Source organism: Delphinus delphis, chromosome 1 (genome assembly GCF_949987515.2).
Source record: "Delphinus delphis chromosome 1, mDelDel1.2, whole genome shotgun sequence".
NCBI classification, from domain to species: Eukaryota; Metazoa; Chordata; class Mammalia; order Artiodactyla; family Delphinidae; genus Delphinus; species Delphinus delphis.
Window position 1 is genome coordinate 180,122,399 of NC_082683.1, and position 27,240 is coordinate 180,149,638.

Here is a 27,240-nt window from a genome sequence, read left to right on the forward strand (position 1 = left end):
GGTTTTTGCAAACACGGAGAGACAGTAGTTTATACACACAGTCTATTTTTCAAGGGGGGCATTTTAAAGATTGTGTTTTATCATAAAGTGTCCTCGCATTTCAACAAAACATGTTATTATTATTGTAGCCCCTCTTCTAGAAATTTCCTCTCAAATGGAGTGGAAATTTGTATGTTTAGGGACATGCACCTTGTTTGGGGGTTTCTTCTCTTCGTGGGGAACACCTGTTCCTAAGGCGGTTTTGCAGGAGATCTAGGAAAGGGCTGCCGGGCGGCTCTGAGCTCTGCTTCCCCCCCCAGCCCCGCGGTCCAGGCCGGGAAGGAGTTAAGCTCTGCCTGCAGCGGCCCAGACAGATGAGAGCCATTCGCAGCTCATGTGTCCCCGCCGACGCCCACCCCACCGAGGAGCACTGCTCGGCCCAGCGTGTTGCACGCACGCCCAGCCTGTCTGGGGAATGTACACATTGTCCTTCCAAAATCAAACTTATTAGCACATGTAGAAAAGGGTGACTGACTTGGGGGCAGCGTCGTACTCCGTGTTGTAGTCTCACGCCCGCAGTTCAAAGATTCAGGAGGCGAACATTTTCAATTGAATTTTTAGTTTGTAACCCTGCTAACCGCAGTCCTTGCTCACACCTGAAATCAGGTCAAGTTAGAACCTGGTCTTAAAGTTAAATTCAATAATGTCTTTTTAAAAGGCATTCATTCTTAGAGTCGTTTTTTTTTCCTACATAAAAATCTCATTTGGATGCCTTGAAGTAGCGGCTAGACTCCTAGGGCTTTTGAGCACATTTCGTGTTTTCGAGACATCATCAAAAAAGAAAAGCAGTTCTAATTCATTGTGAACTAGTTGAGGATCAGTTATAACATTCAGACTGAGAAGACATTTTTTATCTCAAAATAACCTTTTCCTACAGAAACTGTCGTGTGAAATAAAATGCTATGTGTTCGTTCCCCAAGCATTGCTAGATTATAATTCAGTTTTAACTTCAGTTTCATTTTTGTTGTATTGTGACCATTACATGGTTGATATATACCAGTGATGTCTGTCTAGTCATGAGATATACTAGTCGTTCCTGTAGCATTGTATTTACAAAGAGTCTTAAGTTATTTTCTTATTCTTCTAATACTGTTTTATACTGCGTATGTGTGCATGTGTATATGTTTAAATAATTATATGCTAACCATTTCTCCCTTTTAGGGAAGTTTAAATGTTGAAAATAATAACCAAAAATTGAAGTAAGACTTTTTAGGACTTACTCAGTAATTCTCTGAAAAGGATATTCATGAAACACAAAATGCCTACAGAACTTTATTTAAAGTATTTGTAATTACCCCCCCCCACCCCCCGCAGTGTAATATACTTGATGAAATCTCCCTTAAAGTTACCATGTAACTATATCAGTTTCATTGGGAGCATTTTACAGATGGCTGCGTTACAGAGTCCTTTCTATGGCGACAAAATGAACTTGTACTCGCTGTGTAAGAAGATAGAGCAGTGTGACTACCCACCTCTTCCTTCAGATCACTATTCAGAGGAGGTAAGTCATTTTTCAGTCATGCGTTCATGTTGTTCATTTTGCTGATGTTTGCATTTTATTATAGAATCTTCTTTTATCCATTGATACAAATGACAAGTACAGGTGGCAGAAAGAGCACCTTCATTCCGTTTTCCTTCTCTCGGAGGCTTGGCTGTTAGAGAGGTGACCACAGTTAGTTCATCACGTGGAAAGGAACACAGCACAGCACGTGGTGTGACACCGGCCACTTCCTACGTGGGATGGGAACAGCGGCTGACTGCAGCCTCCTAAACACGGCAGAGGGCAGAATTAATGCTGAAGCCAGGCTCTGGGCGACCAGCATGTCCAGTGGCCCCTCTTAACAGGGTCCCTCCTCATGCCTATGGTCTCAGAGCAGCACACAGTTGTAACTTTCTCTTCTGGCACCACTTCCTTCCCTCCCTTCGGCCCATGTTTTCCCAGAGTGGAAGCAAACATCTCTCAGCTGCATGCGTCTCAGTCTTATTCTTTCAGCTTTACCCTCTTTCCTTTTGCTTTTACAAGATCTGTCCCATCACCACCTCACTGCTGCAGTCAGATTCCTGTAGGAAATGTTTGTGCTTATCACTGTAGATGTGGTAAAAAGTACATTGGGTAGAATTGAAAATCTTAGAGGACTTTACCTTGTTAAGATCTGAGCTGGATCCTTGCTTGCTTTGGGAGCCCACTGAAATGAGTTGTTTGGGCTCCACCCAACATCCAGTTTTTCATTGAACAAAACATCTCCCATTTTTGCCTAATGCATCATGATTTTATCTATATTTAAGGAGGAGATATGCAGAATAGCAGTGTCTCAGGTTAACTAAGTGTGTTCACATAACTGTTTTTGGAAAGCTCACTGGGGACCCACCCAGAGAAACCACTGTTTTAGGACATCTCACCTGCTCATGAGCAGCAGATGTTTTGCCCAAGGAAAATGGAAAGGGGCAAAGGAAAAATATGAAACAATTATAATGTTCACCTTTTAGGTGGTCTTAGCACTCTTTCTATGTGAAATGAATGCAGTCGGTTCCAATTTTATATAAGGAAGAGTGAGTCCATGTAACTTGAATAATAAATATCTCTAAAGAATTTTTACCATATGTAAGGCATTTGTGGTCCTAGGATGTTGAAAGTACCTTTTTTTTTTCTAATAGTTTTGATATTGATAATCAATGACGCTTGGTTTTTTTGTTTCACAGCATTGGTATTCAGGTAATTAGAACAAACTCTTACAAGGCAGTGGTAGTAATTTAGAAGTATTACCTTTATTTGATGTTAATGCTATTATGTTAGCCATTTTTAATTACTATTTTGGGTATAGAATATAAATACGGCACTTCACAAAGCCAACTGCAGAACTCTCGGCCTGGAAATACAGTAGGGTGTGAATAGTCATGCAAAATGATAGCGAGAATGTCAGGGGCCGTCCTTTGTTGTGTCATTCATGCTGTCTTCTTTTTTCCACGAAGCGCATGAATATTTCACATATCTGCATCCTCATCCCCTATTCTTCTTGACTAATTTTCAGACTGTCTGAATTTGCATTTCACATGGTAGCTGATTAGGAGATGCCGAGTGCAGCAGTGAAGCCTCAGCAGGCGGTTGCCATGGTGACCTTCAGCAGGATTTTAATGATGATACCACTAGTGGTTCGTTGAAGTCGGCCTGCCTGCAGGGCTACTTCACTGCAGCTAAGTGTGAAGTTGGATTTGCAGATTCTCAGCCAAGGGGCAAATATCAAAGTCTGGCCCAGATAGAAGAAGGTCTTATGGTTGGGAAAGGAAAACAGATTACACTTTTTTACTTCACTCTATATAGTTACCAGTTTTGAAGAGAGATATAAAGCAAAACATGTTAGATGATGTACTTTCCAAAAAAGATAGTACAGTCTCTCCGATTGGCAAAATTTGCTGTTGCACGATGATAAAACTGAAAGCTGTAATGCGTAGGTAAACAGGGAAACTAATTCTTACTGAAGAAATGAGATACAAAAAATACAGACTAATGATCTTACTTTAATCTGTTCAGTTATGTAGAAAAGTTCTCAGAATAAGAGCTTTGAAATGCAGATGTGCTTAATAAATATTTTCTCTCCTTAAGTAGGAACTCAGTTTGTTTGGAAAATAATTATACAGAATTTATGGTAGCAAAAAACCTGAACAGACTTCATGCTGCCACACTTTAACGGTATCTTAATATTCCTTTATATAGTAGGCTTTACAGATCTTTTAAAAGTCTAAATTGCCATGTAGCTTTTTAGTAGGGCAAAATTTAGGAAACAATGAAAAGTGAAGTATAAAGTTTTTCAACAGTGAACTTTTAGTTAAAAGACCAATCCATTAGGTGTCAATTTTATAGCTCAAATGCTAACAGACTCTATATCTGTTGGAAAACTAAACATTTTAAGCAAATTAATTTCCCACCAAATATCTATTTGAAAACTTACCAAGTTGATTTAGCTACTGCTAAATTTTTAAGGCTCCTGCCCAAAGAGGACACACAGGGAGCATTTCATGAGAATAAAAGGCATGCCTGCCAACCAGCCTCAATTGATCAGAATCCTGAGGAGCTCTACAAGGTTTATTTCCAGATACAGTCATTCCATTTAGAACAGCTCAGAGTTTAAGAGCTTAGGAGTTTTAAATTTCTTATAATCTAAGACATAGATACACTTCAGCATTAAAAACCAAAGCTGAGAAATAGTATCCTTTGGAAGAATAAACCTGTATGTCAGATATTTCCTTTTGAATTAAGTTGTTGTTATTATGTACAGTTTAGGATTCCAGACTGAATTATCTCAGCTGCACATGAATGATATTAGGAACGTATATATATTTGTAGCTGACTAAAGTATCTTATGACTTTTAGTGTTCAGTATTCTTTCCTTTTCTAGTAGTGATCTCATTCATGTAGCAATAGGGAATTACTGTACTTAACAATAAAAATATTGGGTCAAAAAAAAAAAGGTAGATATTTTCCCTGAGATACCTCTTAGTTTTAATTAAACTTGGTATTGTTGGTGATTAAGAAATTAACATTAGTGAAGCAGACATTTATTGAACATTTACTAAGTCCAAGGAGTTGTAATTCCCACGGCCCCTCGTAGTCTGGCCTGGGCTGAGCTCTCCTGGCGTTCTGATCACAGTGTACTCGCTTCTTTCCTGAACTCTGCCCATGCAGGTTGTACTAGAAGGCCCATGAATTTCCTTCTTTCTGTGGGTGCTGCTTCCTTGTGTTGAAGCGCTCCTTGCCTTGTGCTTTATCAGGCAAACTCATTGTCTTTAGAACAAACCATGGCCGTCATCTTCTGCATAAAATTATCCTGCTCCCCTTTCTCCACCCCTCAAACCCTCCTCCCTTGGCAGCCACACTGCATTATAATTGTTTTTTTTCATTGAGGTAGAGTTGATTTACAGTATTATGTAAGTTTCAGGTGAACAACATAGTGATCCACAATTTTTAAAGGTTATACTCCATGTATAAGTATTATAAAATATTGGCTATATTCCCTGTGCTGTACAATATATCCTTGTAGCTTATTTATTTTATGCATAGTAGTTTGTGCTTCTTAATCCCCTTTTGTCCCTCCCCTTTCCCCACTGGTAACCACTCGTTTGTTTTCTGTATCTGTGAGTTCGTTTCTTTTTTGTTATAGCCACGTTTGTTTTCGTTTTTAGATTCCACCTATAAGTTATGATGTACAGTATTTGTCTTTCTCTGTCTGACTTACTTCACTTAGCATAATACCCTCCAAGTCCACCCATCTTGTTGCAAATGGCAAAATTTCTTTCTTTGTTCTGGCTGAGTCGTATTCCATTGTGTATATGTACCACGTCTTCTTTGCACATGTGGCTCCCCACTCCAGACTGTCTGGCTCCTGTAACTGCTTTTTATCTGTGTGTCTCTAGGGCCTGGCACACTAAAAAAGGTTCAGTGATTGATTGATTGATCAATCAATTGAGCGAATGAGAGAGTGAGATTAAAGGAATAAATGAAAAGAATGAATGAACCAGTTAATGTCAATTGAATGAATGAATGTTCTTACAGAACTCTCTATGCAGTGAGGAAGAAAATTACTCAAAAGACAGGTCAGAGGTATGATGTTTCCTTTTATTGATGTTACCTGCTATATGATTTTTTTCATTCTGATAAGCAAGCAACACCATATCTGCAATGTCCAATGTCCATTACTAGGAAATAAGGCAAATAGATTTTTTCCCTTCAGTTTCTATATTTAATTTCTTTGGGAGATACTGGAGTAATCATCAGAATTGTGCATTTTCACGATTGTTCACTAATTTATCTCAGGAGAATCTAAATTTTAAAAATAGTGAATAGTTTATTGAAAATCATTTATATAGAAAGTGTAAAGTGTGGTTCTCTACTGAGTTAGTTTCTTTTTAACCGATATTTGAAAATCTGAGCACTAACACAATGCGAAATATAGATTTGTGTCTTTAATTTTTTTTTTAATTAAAAAATCCTAGCATAAGTAGAGAATACACAGGAAAGGCTGAAGAGAATTTTGCCTCAGCAGATTGGAAGGAAGTTCTGAAAAGTTGAGTAAAGAGTTTGTAGATGAAAGTGAAAAATGGAAATGAGTAGAGTGAAGAAGAGTGTTCTCAGTCTGAGAAGACAGAGTAGGGAGAAATTAAATTGAAGATTTGAAAACCATACTTTAAGTAAAAAACAAGTGCCTGTAAAACATTGGTGAGATGGTTAAAGCTTTTTAATAAAGTGGACAGTGTTATGATAGCAGTGCTTGTGAATCTGACCTATTATGGCAAATGCTTATCTGTTTAGTAGTAATTTTAAATTCATTATAAGTGACAGACTATTTTAGGACACAGTACTTGTGGTTACCTTGTAATTTTTTATATATATATATATATATATATATATATATATATATTTTTTTTTTTTTTTTTTTTTTTTGCCGTATGCGGGCCTCTCACTGTTGTGGCCTCTCCTGTTGTGGAGCACAGGCTCCGGACGTGCAGGCTCAGCAGCCATGGCTCACGGGCCAAGCCACTCCGTGGCATGTGGGATCTTCCCAGACCGGGGCACGAACCTGTGTCCCCTGCATTGGCAGGTGGACTCTCAACCACTGCGCCACCAGGGAAGTCCATTGTAATTATATTTTTGAAAACTTGATAATTTAGTAGGTCTTACTACTTCTTTTATAGGTGAAGAAACCAAAATATAATATTGGAATCAAAATTATTAAACCATTAATCAGTTTTCACATTATTTAATGCCTCTCTTATACATTAAATTTCTGTGTGTTTTGTGGCTTTATACCTCCAGCCCACAGATAGAAAAATATCAGTTACTATTAAAACTCAGTTAATGGAACTACTTCTCGAATATGCAATTATCCTATGAAGTATCAGCCTAAAAGGTCACATCCAAAGAACTAATGGAGAATGGATGAAATCTCATAAACATTCACCTCCAAATAATCTTTTTCTTTAACGTTATTAAATAACAAACAATTTTTTTTTTACTTTATTACTTCCATTATGATTTCTTCCTTTCTTAGACAATGCCACAATTCCCCCTCCTCCTTTTTTATTTTTTTTAAGTTAGAGAAATGGAAGGCAGGAGGGAGGGTTTTTTCCAGGAATAGTTCAGTGGTGCACACTGGCAAAGTCTTCCCTACCACTTCACTCAAATGCATAAGAATTTCCAGCATCATTTTCATTATTCTTTTTTTTTTTAATTGAAGTGTAGTTGATTTACAACATTGTGTTTCAGGTGTACAGCAAAGTGATTCAGTTATATACATACATATTTTTCACATTATTTTCCATTATAGGTTATTACAAGATATTGAATATAGTTCCCTGTGCTATACAGTGGGTCCTTGTTGTTTACCTATTTTATTTATAATACTTTGTATCTGTTCATCCCAAACTCCTAGTTTATCCCCCCTTCCCTTCCTTCCTCTCCCTTTTGGTGACCATACGTTTGTTTTCTCTGTCTGTGATTCCATTTCTGTTTTGTATATAGATTCATTTGTATTATTTTTTAGATTCCACATAGAAGTGATGTATAATCTTTGTCTTTCTCTGTCTGACTTACTTCACTTAGTATGATAATCTCCACGTCCATCCATGTTAGTGGGAATGGGATTATTTCATTCTTTTTCATGGCTGAGTAATATGTCATTGTATATGCGTACCACTCCATCTTTATCCATTCATCTGTCAGTGGACACTTAGGTTGTTTCCATGTCTTGGCTGTTGTAAATAGTGCTGCTCTGAACATTGGGGTGCATGTAGCTTTTTGAATTAGACTTTTTGTCTCCTCTTCTGGATATATGCCCAGTAGTGGGATTGCTGGATCATATGGTAGTTCTATTTTTGGTTTTTTAAGGAACCTCCATACTGTTCTCCATAGTGGCTACACCAATGTACATTCCCACCAACAGTGTAGGGGGGTTCCCTTTTCTCCACACCCTCTCCAGCATTTGTTATCTGTGGACTTTTTGATGAGGCCATATGAGGTGATACCTCATCATGGCATTTTCATTATTCTTGAGACTAGGTAAGTATTGATTTTTCCAGAGTATTTAAAATATAAGGATTAAAAAGCTTGATCCTTTCTATGCTTGATTATATATGAATAACAAAATAATAATGATGAATTTTTAGTTGAACTAAACTGATTTCAGATATTTATAGGTTATTGTAGAGTAACTATATTTGCATGGCTTTAAATAAAATTGGAATACCTAAATTTTTTCAACTTCTGAAATCACCATTTTCTTTCACCCACATAAGAAGTTTCTTGTTAAAGAAGGAAGGTCTGCAGCATTATTCCCATTTTACACGTGAGCAGACAGAGACCCAGAAGTAACAGAGCAAATACTAGACTCCAGGGCACCCCTTACGACATCCACTGCTTGTGCTGCAAGAGCAAAGGAAGCAGCCTTTGGAAGGAGGAAGGAGAGTCTCAGGTCTACCCCAGGCTCGTGGGCTCCTCAGTGCTCTCTTTTCTGTCCCCACCCTCACCCACCATGTCACCTGGGCGCCCCTTCCCGGGGGCACTGTGTCCTGGGCAGAGAGGCAGGGTCACAGCTCCCTCAGAGCACTCCTCTGCCTGGCCTGGCCGCAGCTTGTGGGTCACGCCACACTGAAGGGAAAGAATAAGGAACTTTCGCAGAAGGGTAGGAATGATTTTTACATATTAGAATGTGTAAAAACTACTACATGTATTTCAAATAAGGTATCAGAAGTGTCGATCCATGACATGCTAAAACAAAAAATGTTATGATTTGTTGTAATTTTATTGCTTCATTTCCCAAATGTTTACCCTTAAGGAAAGGAGAGCAAAGTACTAAGTGGAAGCCTTAAAAATTAAAACTGGCTTTTTAACCTAATACTTACAGATAATTTCTGTTTATATTTAAATTCAGAATATGCTTGAAGAAGTTTTTTAAGTTGAGTCAGTAACAAAAAACATGACCTTTGTTTTAGCTCATAAAAGAGCTACTTTATGTAAATAAGAAAAAAAGATGAAAGTGCCAGGTACAGATTAGTTTTGCATATTTTGAAGTTAAACTATAGTTTATAAAACCTCTTATTCATTTGACCAGTCTAAATAGTTCTATTTTATAGTTGCTGCCTTCACAAATTTTAATACAACTATATAAATTTCCTGGAGTTCTTACTGGAAGTTAACCATTGTTATTTAAATTGGTGCTGGAAGATTATTCCTAATACACTGTCCCAAGAATATTTAAATGAGGGACATTATATTATATGGCACAAATAATGTTTGGAAGTATATCTGTTTTCACAAATATTTCTCTAGTTCTTATAGTTATGTAATCCAATGCTAAGTGAGATGAGAGTATTTTACTTTAAAATGTAGAATGAGATATCTAATAATATTAAATATAATCTATAACTGTGCCATTATTTGTTAAAATTAACATTGAGTGTTATCTCAAACACTATTTTTTTTTCATTTTAACATCTTTATTGGAGTATAATTGCTTTACAATGGTATGTTAGTTTCAGCTTCACAACAAAATGAATCAGTTATATATATACATATGTTCCCATATCTCTTCCCGCTGGCGCCTCCCTCCCTCCCACCCTCCTTATCCCACCCCTCCAGGCGGTCACAAAGCACCGAGCTGATCTCCCTGTGCTATGCGGCTGCTTCCCACTAGCTATCTACCTTACGTTTGGTAGTGTATATATGTCCATGCCTCTCTCTCACTTTGTCACCGTCTACCCTTCCCCCTCCCCATAGCCTCAAGTCCATTCTCTAGTAAGTCTGTGTCTTTATTCCTGTTTCACCCCTAGGTTTTTCATGACATTTTTTTTCTTAAATTCCATATATATGTGTTAGCATACGGTATTTGTCTCTCTCTTTCTGACTGACTTCACTCTGTATGACAGACTCTAGGTCTATCCACCTCATTACAAATAGCTCAATTTCGTTTCTTTTTATGACTGAGTAATATTCCATTGTATATACGTGCCACATCTTCTTTATCCATTCATCCGATGATGGACACTTAGGTTGTTTCCATCTCCGGGCTATTGTAAATAGAGCGGCAATGAACATTTTGGTACATGACTCTTTTTGAATTATGGTTTTCTCAGGGTATATGCCCAGTAGTGGGATTGCTGGGTCATATGGTAGTTCTATTTGTAGTTTTTTAAGGAACCTCCATACTGTTCTCCACAGTGGCTGTATCAATTTACATTCCCACCAACTGCAAGAGGGTTCCCTTTTCTCCACACCCTCTCCAGCATTTATTGTTTCTAGATTTTTTGATGATGGCCATTCTGACTGGTGTGAGATGATATCTCATTGTCGTTTTGATTTGCATTTCTCTAATGATTAGCGATGTTGAGCATTCTTTCATGTGTTTGTTGGCAGTCTGTATATCTTCTTTGCAGAAATGTCTATTTAGGTCTTCTGCCCATTTTTGGATTGGGTTGTTTGTTTTTTTGTTATTAAGCTGCATGAGCTGCTTATAAATTTTGGAGATTAATCCTTTGTCAGTTGCTTCATTTACAAATATTTTCTCCCATTCTGAGGGTTGTCTTTTGGTCTTGTTTATGGTTTCCTTTGCTGCACAAAAGCTTTTATGTTTCATTAGGTCCCATTTGTTTATTTTTGTTTTTATTTCCATTTCTCTAGGAGGTGGGTCAAAAAGGACCTTGCTGTGATTTATGTCATAGAGTGTCCTATGTTTTCCTCTAAGAGTTTTATAGTGTCTGGCCTTACATTTAGGTCTTTAATCCATTTTGAGCTTATTTTTGTGTATGGTGTTAGGGAGTGATCTAATCTCATACTTTTACATGTAGCTGTCCAGTTTTCCCAGCACCACTTATTGAAGAGGCTGTCCTTTCTCCACTGTACATTCCTGCCTCCTTTATCAAAGATAAGGTGACCATATATGCATGGGTTTATCTCTGGGCTTTCTATCCTGTTCCATTGATCTATATTTCTGTTTTTGTGCCAGTACAATACTGTCTTGATTACTGTAGCTTTGTAGTATAGTCTGAAATCAGGAAGCCTGATTCCTCCAGCTCCGTTTTTCGTTCTGAAGATTGCTTTGGCTATTCGGGGTCTTTTGTGTTTCCATACAAATTGTGAAATTTTTTGTTCTAGTTCTGTGAAAAATGCCAGTGGTAGTTTGATAGGGATTGCATTGAATCTGTAGATTGCTTTGGGTAGTAGAGTCATTTTCACAATGTTGATTCTTCCAATCCAAGAACATGGTATGTCTCTCCATCTATTTATATCATCTTTAATTTCTTTCATCAGTGTCTTATAATTTTCTGTATACAGGTCTTTTGTCTCCTTAGGTAGGTTTATTCCTAGATATTTTATTCTTTTTGTTGCAATGGTAAATGGAAGTGTTTTCTTGATTTCACTTTCAGATTTTTCATCCTTAGTGTATAGGAATGCCAGAGATTTCTGTGCATTAATTTTGTATCCTGCTACTTTACCAAATTCATTGATTAGCTCTAGTAGTTTTCTGGTAGCATCTTTAGGATTCTCTATGTATAGTATCATGTCATCTGCAAACAGTGACAGCTTTACTTCTTCTTTTCCGATTTGGATTCCTTTTATTTCCTTTTCTTCTCTGATTGCTGTGGCTAAAACTTCCAAAACTATGTTGAATAAGAGCGGTGAGAGTGGGCAACCTTGTCTTGTTCCTGATCTTAGTGGAAATGCTTTCAGTTTTTCACCATTGAGGATAATGTTGGCTGTGGGTTTGTCATATATGGCCTTTATTATGTTGAGGAAAGTTCTCTCTATGCCTACTTTCTGCAGGGTTTTTATCATAAATGGGTGTTGAATTTTGTCAAAAGCTTTCTCTGCATCTATTGAGATGATCATATCTCTTCTCCTTCAATTTGTTAATATGGTGTATCACGTTGATTGATTTGCGTATATTGAAGAATCCTTGCATTCCTGGAATAAACCCCACTTGATCATGGTGTATGATCCTTTTAATGTGCTGTTGGATTCTGTTTGCTAGTATTTTGTTGAGGATTTTTGCATCTATGTTCATCAGTGATATTGGTCTGTAGTTTTGTTTCTTTGTGACATCCTTGTCTGGTTTTGGTATCAGGGTGATGGTGGCCTCGTAGAATGAGTTGGGGAGTGTTCCTCCCTCTGCTATATTTTAGAAGAGTTTGAGAAGGATAGGTGATAGCTCTTCTCTAAATGTTTGATAGAATTCGCCTGTGAAGCCATCTGGTCCTGGGCTTTTGCTTGTTGGAAGACTTTTAATCACAGTTTCAATTTCAGTGCTTGTGATTGGTCTGTTCATATTTTCTATTTCTTCCTGATTCAGTCTTGGCAGGTTGTGCCTTTCTAAAAATTTGTCCATTTCTTCCAGGTTGTCCATTTTATTGGCATAGAGTTGCTTGTAGTAATCTCTCATGATCTTTTGTATTTCTGCAGTGTCAGTTGTTACTTCTCCTTTTTCATTTCTAATTCTGTGATTTCAGTCTTCTCCTTTTTTTTCTTGATGAGTCTGGCTAATGGTTTATCAATTTTGTTTATCCTTTCAAAGAACCAGCTTTTAGTTTTATTGATCTTTGCTATCATTTCCTTCATTTCTTTTTCATTTATTTCTGATCTGATTTTTATGATTTCTTTCCTTCTGCTAACTTTGGGGTTTTTTTGTTCTTCTTTCTCTAATTGCTTTAGGTGCAAGGTTAGGTTGTTTATTCGAGATGTTTCCTGTTTCTTAAGGTAGGATTGTATTGCTATAAACTTCCCTCTTAGAACTGCTTTTGCTGCATCCCATAGATTTTGAGTCGTCATGTCTCCATTGTCATTTGTTTCTAGGTATTTTTTGATTTCCTCTTTGATTTCTTCAGTGATCACTTCGTTATTAAGTAGTGTATTGTTTAGCCTCCATGTGTTTGTATTTTTTACAGATCTTTTCCTGTAATTGATATCTAGTCTCATAGCATTGTGGTCAGCAAAGATCCTTGATACAATTTCAATTTTCTTAAATTTACCAAGGCTTGATTTGTGACCCCAGATATGATCTATCCTGGAGAATGTTCCATGAGCACTTGAGAAAAATGTGTATTCTGTTGTTTTTGGATGGAATGTCCTATAAATATCAATTAAGTCCATCTTGTTTAATGTATCATTTAAAGCTTGTGTTTCCTTATTTATTTTCATTTTGGATGATCTGTCCATTGGTGAAAGTGGGGTGTTAAAGTCCCCTACTATGACTGTGTTACTGTCAATTTCCCCTTTTATGGCTCTTAGTATTTGCCTTATGTATTGAGGTGCTCCTATGTTGGGTGCATAAATATTTACAATTGTTATAACTTCTTCTTGGATCGATCCCTTGATCATTATGTAGTGTCCTTCTTTGTCTCTTGTAATAGTCTTTATTTTAAAGTCTATTTTGTCTGATATGAGAATTGCTACTCCAGCTTTCTCTTGGTTTCCATTTGCATGAAATACCTTTTTCCATCCCCTTACTTTCAGTCTGTATGTGTCTGTAGGTCTGAAGTGGGTCTCTTGTAGACAGCAAATATATGCGTCTTGTTTTTGTATCCATTCAGCCAATCTGTGTCTTTTGGTGGGAGCATTTAGTCCATTTACATTTAAGGTAATGATCGATATGTATGTTCCCATTCCCATTTTCTTAATTGTTTTGGGTTCATTATTGTAGGTCTTTTCCTTCTTTTTTGTTTCTTGCCTAGAGAAGTTCCTTTAGCAGTTGTTGTAGAGCTGGTTTGGTGGTGCTGAACTCTCTCAGTTTTTGCTTGTCTGTAAAGGTTTTAATTTCTCCATCAAATCTGAATGAGATCCTTGCTGGGTAGAGTAATCTTGGTTGCAGGTTTTTCTCCTTCAACACTTTCAATATGTCCTGCCACTCCCTTCTGGCTTGCAGAGTTTCTGCTGAAAGATCAGCTGTTAACCTTATGGGGATTCCCTTGTGTGTTATTTGTTGTTTTTCCCTTGCTGCTTTTAATATGTTTTCTTTGTATTTAACTTTTGACAGTTTGATTAATATGTGTCTTGGCATATTTCTCCTTGGATTTATCCTGTATGGGACTCTGTGCTTCCTGGACTTGATTAACTATTTCCTTTCCCATATTAGGGAAGTTTTCAACTATAATCTCTTCAAATATTTTCTCAGTCCCTTTCTTTTTCTCTTCTTCTTCTGGAACCCCTATAATTCGAATGTTGGTGCGTTTAATGTTGTCCCAGAGGTCTCTGAGACTGTCCTCAGTTCGTTTCATTCTTTTTTCTTTATTCTGCTCTGCAATAGTTATTTCCACTATTTTATCTTCCAGGTCACTTATCCATTCTTCTGCCTCAGTTATTCTGCTATTGATCCCATCTAGAGTATTTTTCATTTCATTTATTGTGTTGTTCATCATTGTTTGTTTCATCTTTAGTTCTTCTAGGTCCTTGTTAACTGTTTCTTGCATTTTGTCTATTCTATTTCCAAGATTTTGGATCATCTTTACTATCATTATTCTGAATTCTTTTTCAGGTAGACTGCCTATTTCCTCTTCATTTGTTAGGTCTGGTGGGTTTTTATCTTGCTCCTTCATCTGCTGTGTGTTTTTCTGTCTTTTCATTTTGCTTATCTTACTGTGTTTGGCGTCTCCTTTTTGCAGGCTGAAGGTTCGTAGTTCCTGTTGTTTTTAGTGTCTGTCCCCAGTGGCTAAGGTTGGTTCAGTGGGTTGTGTAGCCTTCCTGGTGGAGGGTATTAGTGCCTGTGTTCTGGTGGATGAGGCTGGATCTTGTCTTTCTGGTGGGCAGGTCCATGTCTGGTGGTGTGTTTTGGGGTGTCTGTGGACTTATTATGATATTGGGCAGCCTCTCTGCTCCTGGGTGGGGTTGTGTTCCTGTCTTGCTAGTTGTTTGGCATAGGATGTCCAGCACTATAGCTTGCTGGTCGTTGAGTGAAGCTGGGTGCTGGTGTTGAGATGGAGATCTCTGGGAGATTTTCGCCGTTTGTTATTATGTGCAGCTGGGAGGCCTCTTGTGGACCAGTGTCCTGAAGTTGGCTCTCCCACCTCAGAGGCACAGCACTAACTCCTGGCTGCAGCACCAAGAGCCTTTCATCCACACGGCTCCTTAATTTGGGATGATTCGGTGTCTATTCATGTATTCCACAGATGCAGGGTACATCAAGTTGATTGTGGAGCTTTAATCCGCTGCTCCTGAGGCTGCTGGGAGAGATTTCCCTTTCTCTTCTTTGTTTGCACAGCTCCCAGGGTTCAGCTTTGGATTTGGCCCCGCCTGTGCGTGTAGGTCGCCGGAGGGCGTCTGTTCTTTGCTCAGACAGGACGGGGTTAAAGGAGCCGCTGATTCGGAGGCTCTGGCTCACTCAGGCCGGGGGTAGGGAGGGTCATGGAGTGCGGGGGCGGGCCTGCTGCGTGCTGTGCGTTCTCCCAGGGGAGTTGTCCCTGGATCCCGGGACCCTGGCAGTGGCGGGCTGCACAGTCTCCCCGGAAGGGGGGTGTGGAAAGTGACCTGTGTTCGCACACAGGCTTCTTGGTGGCGGCAGCAGCAGCCTTAGCGTCTCATGTCTGTCTCTGGGGTCCGCGCTTTTAGCCGCGGCTCGCGCCCGTCTCTGGAGCTCCTTTAAGCAGAGTTCTTAATCCCCTCTCCTCGCGCACCAGGAAATAAAGAGAGAAGAAAAAGTCTCTTGCCTCTTCGGCAGGTCCAGACTTTTCCCCGGACTCCCTCCCGGCTAGCCACGGTGCACTAACCTCCTTCAGGCTGTGTTCACGCCGCCAACCCCAGCCCTCTCCCAGCGCTCCGACTGAAGCCGGAGCCTCAGCTCCCAGCCCTGCCCACCCTGGCGGGTGAGCAGACAAGCCTCTCGGCTGGTGAGTGCCGGTCGGCCCTGATCCTCAGCGCTGGAATCTCTCCGCTTTGCCCTCCGCACCCCTGTTGCTGTGCTCTCCTCCGCGGCTCCGAAGCTTCCCCACTCCGCCACCCGCAGTCTCCGCCTGCGAAGGGGCTTCCTAGTGTGTGGACACTTTTCCTCCTTCACAGCTCCCTCCCGCTGGTGCAGGACCCGTCCCTATCCTTTTGTCTCTGTTTATTTTTTTCTTTTGCCCTAACCAGGTACGTAGGGGGTTTCTTGCCTTTTGGGAGGTCTGAGGTCTTCTGCCAGCGTTCAGTAGATGCTCTGTAGGAGTTGTTCCACGTGTAGATGTATTTCTGGTGTATCTGTGGGGAGGAAGGTGATCTCCGCGTCTTACTCTTCCGCCATCTTCCCGGACGTCAACCTCAAACACTATTAATAACATTTGATTTTCCTTCCTAAAAATGGTTTTAGTAAGTTTGAAACTCTCATCACTTATAATATCACTTGACCACCTTACTTAAAGTTGCCATATAAGATTAGATCTTTAAGCTTTAAATGTTTCATTTTTGTTTAAAAAATATATTTAAGGGCTTCCCTGGTGGCGCAGTGGTTGAGAGTCCGCCTGCCAATTCAGGGGACACGGGTTCGTGTCCCGGTCCGGGAAGATCCCACGTGCCGCGGAGCGGCTGGGCCCGTGAGCCATGGCCACTAAGCCTGCGCGTCCGGAGCCTTGCTCCGCAACGGGAGAGGCCACAACAGTGAGAGGCCCCAGTACCGCCAAAGAAAAAAAAAAAAATATATATATATATATATATATATTTAAGCAGGCCCTTTGTTCACGTATGCTTCTGAAGTGACACTGGGGACTCGCTCCTTGAAGACGAATCCAAAGTGGTGCCCTATATTTTACGCATCCTGTAACTTTCTAAAGACGTTTCAGAGTTTTCAGAAGACACTGAATGATTTTCTATGGAACGGAGCCATAACGTTACCTTGTAACGTATCTGTGTAGGAGGGCTTTCTTTTCCCTTCCCTCCCTGCCAAGTCAGTCCCTAGTGATGCTTTGGCATATGCGTTGGATCTGCCTCCTCATTTTGTATAAACATCTGAAGCTTCGAAACATAGTGCGTGTTAATGTATTAGACCCACTTTGGGGTGCTAAAACGTGTCCTTGTGTAGATGGATACTGGGTGTGTTTGGGAGACTGATATACCATAATTGGTCTCAGAGGGATTAGGATGGGGTGGAAGAGAAGCAGTACCAAGAGCAGGGTCTGTCACTCTATTGAGAGTTGTGTCTGTGACCTTGCACCACGATGCACAGAGAGCCCTGTTTTCATCACCTGTACGCAACTGAACTTGACGCTTAAGTGGGTTATCGCCCTGACAACAGTGACTGTTAACACTCTCTTCTTCTAATATTTTTGGTACCAACCTATCTGCTTTGACATTTCTTTAGACATATATAGATCAGAATATATTTGCATTTTCTCTGCTTCATTAATTTCCATGTGGCTTATGATTTCATAATCCTTTAGAAATGTTGGAGACAATTCATTTTATTTTTATGTTATATGCTTTTCCTCCCTTAAATGTTTGTGTTTTTATTTTTTAATTTTTTAAAAATTAATCTATCTTTGGCTGCGTTGGGTCTTCGTTGCGGTGTGCGGGCTTCTCATTGCGGTGGCGTCTCTTGTGGAGCACGGGCTCTAGGCACGCAGGCTTCAGTAGTTGTGACACATGGGCTCAGTAGTTGTGGCTTGCAGGCTCTAGAGCGCAGGCTCAGTAGTTGTGGCACACGGGCTTAGTTGCTCCGCGGCATGTGGGATTTTCCCGGACCAGGGCTCTAACCTGTGTCTCCTGCATTGGCAGGCAGATTCTTAACCACTGCACCACCAGGGAAGCCCTGTGTTGCTTTTTAAATGTCCCTTAAACATCTGAATCACAGTTATTTCTTCTCTGATTTTTGTAAAGGGTCCTACATATTAAGACCTTTATTTTTAACTTGTCCTATAAAACAATTTAAAAACAACAAAGTACCTGTTTTTACAAACACATGTAAAGTAATGCAAACTAAACAATTTTCTCGAGGTAACGTAAACCATGAAATGTCTCTTTTATTTACTCCTGTTTATTTTTATTAATGTAATATCTACTGATTTTGGAGTTATTTCTATAAAGTAATAAATGGAAAGCTAATTCCCTCAATTTAAACAAAATTTTTTTGAGCAAGTGATTGCCTGACATTATTATTAGAAATTAAAGCCCGACATATAGGAATATATACAAAATTCTTAAAGTGATTAAATGAACATATGTCTTCCTTGAACGTAGTTAATAATGTAGTACTTAGAATCATCTCAAAGTGTTGTATAGTTTTTCAGGATTTTTAAGGTAGTTTCTTCCAGAGGTTTGCAGGAACTTTTTTTTTTTAAATGTAAGACTAATACTGAGGGAGATCACTAAGATAATTCTTTCTTTTTGATTATGTAATGTCTGACTGTCTGATAGAAAACTTAGAGACATTTTTTTATGATTCATCATGTCACTGTGTAAATTCATAACCTGATATAAAAAAATTGTTCTCTGTGAAAATTCAAGTACATTTTCTTTGGAGGGAGTCACATTAGAATACAGGAACAACATAAGAGATGGTAATAGGGTTGAACAGTCATTAATTAGAGGAAGAGAAAAAACCCTTACCTTTGCTAGACAGTCTCCAACTTTTTAGTTGTTAAATAGCTAAACTTGTTCCATGGCCATTTGTAATATAAAAGTAGTAAGTTGGGCTTCCCTAGTGGCGCAGTGGTTGAGAGTCCGCCTGCCGATGCAGGGGACACGGGTTCGTGCCCCGGTCCGGGAAGATCCCACATACCGTGGAGCGGCTAGGCTCGTGAGCCATGGCCGCTGAGCCTGCGCGTCCGGAGCCTGTGCTCCGCAACGGGAGCTTTCTCACAACAGTGAGAGACCCGCGTACCAAAACAAAAAGCAGTAAGTTATTTGTTGTGATTCTTTTCTCCCCTTGCTTTGCCAAAAGACTATTGCAACTGATTTCCCCCCACTAGTTTAATATGTCTATTTAAATGTATCTTTAGAACAACCAATAGTTACATCAGAGAAAACTCCATCAAATTAAGAATTCGGGCCTATATAAATCTGCCATAACATGTTTACAGTCCACCATTTTTCTAAAAGGATTTGAGATAACTTACAATAAAAGACACGACTTACAGGTTATTAAAATAGAACAGAAGCCCACTTCAGGACCAAGGAGAGAAGGGGCATGTAAATATACCTATACAGAGCCGCTGAGGCAGATCTGTGTGTTTCTGTCATGGCTCCACGGGAAACAGTAAGCAAATCGTTTCTCATTTTAAGGAGGAAGTGTACCTGTTCTTCAGAGAAAACAGAGTTTTCTCCTACTAAATTATGATAGGAATATCTCCTGTAAGGGTCTGTGAGTAATATACTGGCATTGTCTTACACAGCAATTATACAATAAATGCCTAAGTGATTTTTGGTAAAAGCCAAAGGCAAGCATTAAAGCATGGTTTGGGAAAGGTGATTTAGCAGCAGGATGAACCAGTGTGCTCCCAGCGTGCAGCCTTCTGGTGGCCTAATTTGAGGGTACATCAAAGGGTACATCATAGATTATCCAAAGTTATAAGGATGAATTGTATTCCTTACCAGGTCTTCTCTAAGTTTTCATCCTCTTAGCAGGTTTGATAGGAGCTGTGTAGCACACGTCTCAATACTCTCTGAGTTCAAATTTTTTGAATAGTCCAGTCTTTGGATATTCAATACACCATTATGTATTCCTTGACAAGGAACTGCAGTGATAGGTTCTATTCTGCTGATTTACTTAACGGAAAGCAAGCAGCAAGTCAGGCTGACACTTTTGATCAAAGCTGAAGCATCTCACCACTCTGCTCACCAGTTGGAAGTCAGACCAGCCTCAGAGTACCTGAATAAAGTACCTGAGATGTTAGTTTCTCTACTCTGGAGGACCACCTGTTATCACCCAGTAACCACCGTTCCCTGTCAGAACCCTGTAGCTCGTCTCTCTTGATTGGAACTCAGATAGACCTTAACCCACGTGACATCACTTTCTAGTGGTAATGATTTAAAATTAAACCATTGAGTGTTACTGGATGATCAGTGTGTGTGGGAAGCTGTATCAGGCATCATCATGAGGGGTCCAGAGCAGAAGGCCAAGCTGGTAAAAGGAAGCAAGCTGTCAGCTGGAGGAGTGTTCCAGTACTGTAGTGGTGGAGACTGTGACAGGAACAGTGCGTCTTCTCAGCCAGTAGGACTTGGCTGGTGATTGTTGGGCAGGGGGGCAGAAGTGTGATGAGGGTCTGTACAAATTTCAGATTCTGGCTTCAGAAATGGGAGGCACTGCCCAAGACAGGAAAAACTGGTCTGGGGAGAAAAAGAATAAGATCTCAGTTCTGAACACGTTCCACATGAGGTGTTAAAGTCCGTGTGGGTAGATGTGTTCAGAGGGCAGTGGTGGGGCGGGTGCATGGATGGGGCCCCTGAGGAGGTCTGGTGACCCTCGGCACGTGGCAGTGGCTGCAGCACAGATGAAGATGACGCAGGATAAGAAGGCAGAGGGAAAAGGGATAAGGAAAGCGCTTTGGGGCCCACCAACACTGGAGGGATTGTCAGAGGATGACAAACCTTAAACCTACAAAGAAAATTGGAAGGAAAAGTCTGAGAAGCTGGGGCAATGTGGTGCCGCTGGGGGTGAGGGCCCAAAAAGGTGGCTGCATGGGCTCAGGAACTCGAGGTAGTGAGTGCAGATTCTAGTCACCCTTGAGTTTAGTTTTAGAGCAAATAAATGAGGTGCAGCAGCAGTTAGGAGGAGTTCCGTGGACAGACTTAACTGTACTTACATACTATGGTAAAGGAATCAGCAGATGAGGAGAGACTGACAATTTAGAAGAATAACGGACTCATCATTCACTCATTAAATATTCAGAGCCACCTGGGTCCTAGTTACTGATGTACAAAGTTCAGATTCTGGAAGAGATTCCAGTGACAGAATTGAGAAGAGAAAAAACACTTCTGATGCTGAAAGAACAGGTGATGTGGCTCAGGTGCAGATGCCAAGGAAGCGTGAGTCTCATAGTCTTGAGACACACGCTCAGTATCACAGAATATTGAGTAGAGTTCCCTGTGCTATACGGTAGGTCCTTGTTGGTTATCCATTTTAATGTCAATCCCAAACTCCCAATTTATCCCTTCCCCTACCATCCCCCCCAGGAACCATAAGTTTTCTAAGTCTGTGAATCTGTTTCTGTTTTGTACATAAGTTCATTTGTATCATTTTTTCCTAGATTCTGCGTATAAGCAATATCATATGATATTTGTCTTTTCTCTGACTTACTTCCCTTAGTATGATAATTTCCAGGTCCGTCCATGTTGCTGCAGATAGTATCATTTCATTCTTTTTTATGGGTAATATTACATTGTATATATATGTACCACATCTTCTTTATCCATTGATCTGTCAATGAACATTTAGGTTGCTTCCACGTCCTGGCTATTGCAAATAATGCTGCAGTGAACATTAGGGTGCATGGATCTTTTTGAATTATGGTTTTCTCCAGATATATGCCCAGGAGTGGGATTTCTGGATCATATGGGAGCTCTATTTTTTGTTTTTTAAAGAACCTCCATAATGTTCTCCATGGTGGCTGCACCAGTTTATATTCCCAGAAACAGTGTAGGAGGGTTCCCTTCTCTCCACACCCTCTCCAGCATTTATTGTTTATAGGATTTTTGATGATGACCATTCTGACTAGTGTGAGGTGATATCTCATTTGATTTGCATTTCTCTAATGTTAGTGATGTTGAGCATCCTTTCATGTGCCTCTTGGCCATCTGTGTGTCTTCTTTGGAGATATCTTCTGCCCATGTTTTGATAGGGTTGTTCTTTTTGTTTTTTTGCTTTTGACAATGAGCTGCATGAGCTGTTTGTAAATTTTGGAGATTAATCCTTTGTCAGTCGCATTGTTTGCAAATATTTTCTCCCGTTCTGGGTTTTTTTTTTTTTTTTTTCGTTTTGTTTATGGTTTCCTTTTCTGTGCAAAAGCTTTTGAGTTTAATTAGATCCCATTTGTTTATTTTTGTTTTTATTTCCATTACTCTGGGAGAAGGATCAAAAAAGATATTGCAGCAGTTTATGTCAGAGAGTGCTCTATGTTATGCTCTAAGAGTTTTATAGTATCTCGTTTTACATTTAGGTCTTTGATCCATTTTGAGTGTATTTTTCTATGTGGCATTAGACAGTGTTCTAATTTCATTCTTTTACATGTAGCTGTCCAGTCTTCCCAGCACCACTTATTGAAGAGACTATCTTTTCTCCATTGTATATTCTTGCCTCCTTTGTCACAGATTAGGTGACCATAGGTGCATGAGTTTATCTTGAGACTTGACTTTCTGTCCTGTTCCATTGATCTATATTTCTGTTTTTGTGCCAGTACCATACTGTTTTGATGACTGTAGCTTTGTAGTATAATCTGAAGTCAGGGAGCCTGATTCCTCCAGCTCCTTTTTCTTTCTCAGGATTGTTTTGGCTATTTGGGGTCTTTTGTGTCTCCATACAAATTTAAAAAATTTTTGTTCTAGTTCTGTGAAAAATGCCGTTGGTAATTTGATAGGGATTGGATTGAATCTGTAGATTACCTTGTGTAGCATAGTCATTTTCACATATTCATTCTTCCGGTCCAAGAACATGATATATCTTTCCATCTGTTTGTGTCATCTTCTATTTCTTTCATCAGCATCTTATAGTTTTCAGAGTACAGGTCTTTTGCCTCCTTAGGTAGGTTTATTCCTACGTATTTTATTGTTTTTGATGTGCTGGTAAATGGGACTGTTTCCTGGGTTTCTTTTTTGGATCTTTTGTTGTTAGTGTATAGAAATGCAAGAGATTTCTGTGTATTAATTTTGTATTCTGCCACTTTGCTGAATTCATTGATGAGCTCTAGTAGTTTTCTGTTAGCATCTTTAGGATTTTCTATGTAGACTATCATGTCATCTGCAGACAGTGCCAGTTTTACCCCTTCTTTTCCAGTTTGGATTCCTTTTATTTCTTTTTCTGCTCTGATTGCTGTGGTTAAGACTTCCAAAACTATGTTAAATAAAAGAGGTGAGCAAGAGTGGACATCCTTGTCTTGTTCCTGATCTTAGGGGAAATGCTCTCAGCTTCTCTCCATTGAGTATGATGTTAGCTGTGGTTTTGCCAAATACGACCTTCATTATGTTGAGGTATGTTCCCTTTATGTCCATTTTCTGGAGAGTTTTTATCATAAATGGATGTTTTTACCAAAAGCTTTTCCTGCCTCTATTGAGATGATCATATGGTTTTCCTTCTTCAGTTGGTTGATCATGGATTCACATGGATTGATTCACATGGATTGATATGCAGACCTTGAAAGTTCCTTGCATCCCTGGGATACCCCCACTGATCATGGTGTATGATCCTTTTAATGTATTGTTGGAATTGGTTTGCTAGTATTTGGTTGAGGATTTTTGCATCTGTGGTCATCAGTGATACTGGCCTGGAATTTTCTTATTGTGTGGTATCTTTGTCTGACTTTGGTATCAGGGTGATGATGGCCTCATAGAGTTCGGAAGTATTTCTTCCTCTGCAGATTTTTTGAATAGTGTCAGAAGGATAGGTAGTAACTCTTCTCTAAGTGTTAGATAGAATTCGTTTGTTCAGTTGTGAAGCCATCTGATCCTGGACTTTTGCTTATTGGGAGTTTTTAAATCAGTTTCAATTTCAGTACTTGTGATTGGTCTGTTTATATTTTCAATTTCTTCCTGGTTCAGTCTTGGGAGATTATTCCTTGCTAAGAATTTGTCCATTTCTTCTAGGTTGTACATTTTATTGGCATAAAGTTGCTTTTAGTTGTCTCTTAGAGTCCTTTTTATTTCTGTGGTGTCTTGTAACTTCCTTTTCATTTCTAATTTTATTGATTTGAGCCCTCTCCCTTTTTTTCTTGATGAATCTGGCTAAAGGTTTATCAATTTTGTTTATCTTTTCAAAGAACCAGCTTTTTAGTTTCATTGATCTTCACTATTGTTTTGTTTCTATTTCATTTATTTCTGCTCTGATTTTTATGATTTCTGTCCTACTAACTTTGGGTCTTGTTTGTTCTTTCTCTTGTTGCTTTAGGTGTAAGTTTAGGTGGTTTATTTGAGATTTTTCTTGTTTCCTGAGGTAAGCTTGTATTGCTATAAACTTCCCTCTTAGAACTGCTTTTACCTCATGCTTTCATTTTCATTTGTCATGCTTTCGTTTTCATTTGTCTCTAGGTATTTTTGGATTTCCTCTTTGATTTCTTCAGTGGTTGTTTAGTAGCATAATGTTTAGCCTCCACGTGTTTATGTTTTTTACAGTTTTTTTCTTGTATTTGATTTCTAATCTCATAGCATTGTGTTCTGAAAAGATGTGTGATATGATTTCAGTTTTCTTAAATTTACTGAGGCTCATTTTGTGGCCCAGTATGTGATCTATCCTGGAGAATGTTCCATGCGCACTTGAAAAGAATGTGTATTCTGCTGCTTTTGGATGGAATGCTCTATAAATATCAAGTAACTACATCTGGTCTAATGTGTCATTTAAGGCCTGTGTTTCCTTATTAATTTTCTGTCTGGAAGATGTGTCCATTGATGAAGATGGAGTACTAAATTCCCCCACTATTATTGTGTTACTGTCTATTTTTCCTTTTATGGGTGTTAGTATTTGCCTTATATATTGAGGTGCTCCGATGTTGGGTGCATATATATTTACAATTGTTCTATCTTCTTCTTGGATTGATCCCCTGATCACTATGTAGTGTCCTTCTTTCTCTCTTGTAAGAGTCTTTATTTTAAAGTTTGTTTTGTCTGATAAGAGTATTGCTACTCCAGCTTTCTTTTGATTTCCATTTGCATAGAATACCTTTCTCCATCCCCTCACTTTTCAGTCTGTATGTGTCCCTAGGTCTGACGTGGGTCTCTTGTAGACAGCATATATATGGGTCTTATTTTTGTATCCATTCAGCCGGTCTGTGTCTTTTGGTTGGAGTGTTTAATCTGTTTATGTTCAGGGTAATTATTGACATGTATGTCCTTATTGCCATTTTGTTAATTGTTTTGGGTTTGGTTTTGTAGGTCTTTTTTCTTCCCTTCCTCTTTTGTTCTCTTCTTTTGTAATTTGATGACTAACTTTAGTGTTGTGTTTGGATTCCTTTTTGTTTTTGTGTGTGTGTATCTATTGTAGATTTTTGTTTTGTGGTTACTATGAAGTTTTGATATAGCAGTCTTTATATAAACAGATTATTTTAAGTTGCTTGTCTTTTAATTTCAAATGCATTTCCAGTATCCTGCATGTGTACCTCCTCATGATTGCTGGTTTTGATATATTTCTGTGTGGATGATTTCCTACCTTTACTGTATGTTTGCCTTTACTGGTGAGCTTTTCCATTCATAATATTCTTGTTTCTAGTTGTGACCTTTTCTTTTCCGCCTAGAGAAGTTCCTTTAGCATTTGTTGCAAAGCTGGTCTGGTGGTGTTGGATTCTCTTAGCTTTTGCTTGTCTAAAAGCTTTTGACTTCTTTGTCAAATCTGAATGAGAGCCTTGCTGGGGAGTAGAGTATTCTTCTTTGTAGGTTCTTCCCTTTCATCAATTTAAATATACCATGCCACTCCCTTCTGGCCTGCAGAGTTTCTGTTGAAAAATCAGCTGATAACCTTATGGGAGTTCTCTTGTATGTTATTTTTTGCTTTTCCCTTCTTACTTTTAATATTTTTTTCTTTGTCTTTAATTTTTGTCAATTTGATTACTGCGTGTCCTGGCATGTTCCTCCTTGGGTTCATCCTGCCTGGGACTCTGCACTTCCTGGACTTGGGTGACTGTTTCCTTTACCATGTTAGGGAAGTTTTCAGCTAGAAGCTCTTCAGATATTTTCTCAGGTCCTTTCTCTCTCTCTCTTCTCCTTCTGAGACCCCTATAATGCGAATGTTGGTGCATTTAATGTTGTCCCAGAGGTCTCTTAGAGTGTCTTCATTTCTTTTCATTCTTTTCTCCTTATTCTGTTCTGCAGCAGTGATTTCCACCATTCTGTTTTCCAGGTTACTTATCTGTTCTTCTCCCTCAGTTACTCTGCTGTTGTTTCCTTCTAGCATATTTTTCATTTCAGTTATTGTTTATCTCTGTTTGTTTTTCTCTAGTTCTTCTAGGTCTTTGTTAAACATATCTTGTATCTTCTCAATCCGTGCCTCCATTCTTTTCCAAGATCTCGAATCATCTTTACTCTCATTGCTCTGAATTCTTTTTTGGGTTGATTTCCTATCTCCACTGAGTTTGTCTTCCGGGGTTCTATCTTGTTCCTTTTTCTGGGATATAGTCTACTGCCTTCTCATTTTGTCTTACTTTCTGTGATTGCAGTTTCCATTCTGCAGGCTGCAGGGTTATAGTTCTTCTTGTTTCTGCCGTTTGCCCCCCTAGTGGATGAGGCTATCTAAGACGATTGTGCATGCTTCCTGTGGGAGAGACTGTTTCCTGCCTGCTGGTGGGTGGAGCCTGGTCTTTACCCTCTGGTGGGCAGGGCCATGTCAAGGGGTGTGTTTAGCAGGCAGCTGTGGCCTCCGGAAGACTTTTCTGCTGATGGCTGGTGCTGTGGTCCCTCCCTGTTGGTTGTTTGGCCTGAAGCATCCCAGCACTGGAGCCTGTAGGCTATTGGGTGGAGCCAGGTCTTGGTGAGAAAATGGTGGCCTTCAGGAGTGCTCATGCCAATGAGTACTTGGCAGAACTGCCGCTGTCAGTGTCTTTTTCCCCACAGTGAGCCAAAGCCACCCCCCACCTTCACAGGAGACCCTCCAATACCAGCAGGTGGGTCTGGCCCAGACTCATATGAGGTCACTGCTTTTTCCCTGGGTTCTGGTGCTCACGAGACCTTCTGTGTGCCTTCCAAGTGTGGAGTTTGTTTCCCCAGTCCTGTGGAATTCCTGCAACCAAACCCCACTGGCCTTCAAAGCCAGATGCTCTGGGCGTTCCTCCTCCCGTTGCCAGACACCCAGGCTGGGGAGCCTGATGTGGGGCTCAGAACTTTCACTCCTCTGGGAAAACCTCTGTGATATAATTATTTCCAGTTTGTGTCTTGCCCACCTAGCGGGTATGGGATTTGATTTTATTGTGATTGTGCCCCTCCTTCTGCCTTGTTGTAGCTTCTTCCTTGTGTTTGGACGTAGGATATCTTTTTTGGTAGGTTCCAGAATTTTATCGTCAATGGTTGTTCAGCAGTTGTGATTTTGGTGTTTTCATAAGACGAGGTGAGCTTACATCCTTCTACTCTGC

At 39.5% G+C, this 27,240-nt stretch overlaps 1 protein-coding gene across 3 annotated transcripts in view; it reads left to right on the top strand.

The window, feature by feature from the left end:
- NEK7 (NIMA related kinase 7) overlaps positions 1 to 27,240 on the top strand; it is a 152,879-nt gene that overhangs the window by 119,317 nt on the left and 6,322 nt on the right. For all 3 annotated transcript variants that reach the window (XM_059998791.1, XM_059998792.1, XM_059998793.1), the window contains one exon: positions 1,427 to 1,540. In XM_059998791.1, coding sequence (XP_059854774.1) covers positions 1,427 to 1,540 — 114 coding nt within the window. The remainder of the gene's footprint in view (positions 1 to 1,426; positions 1,541 to 27,240) is intronic.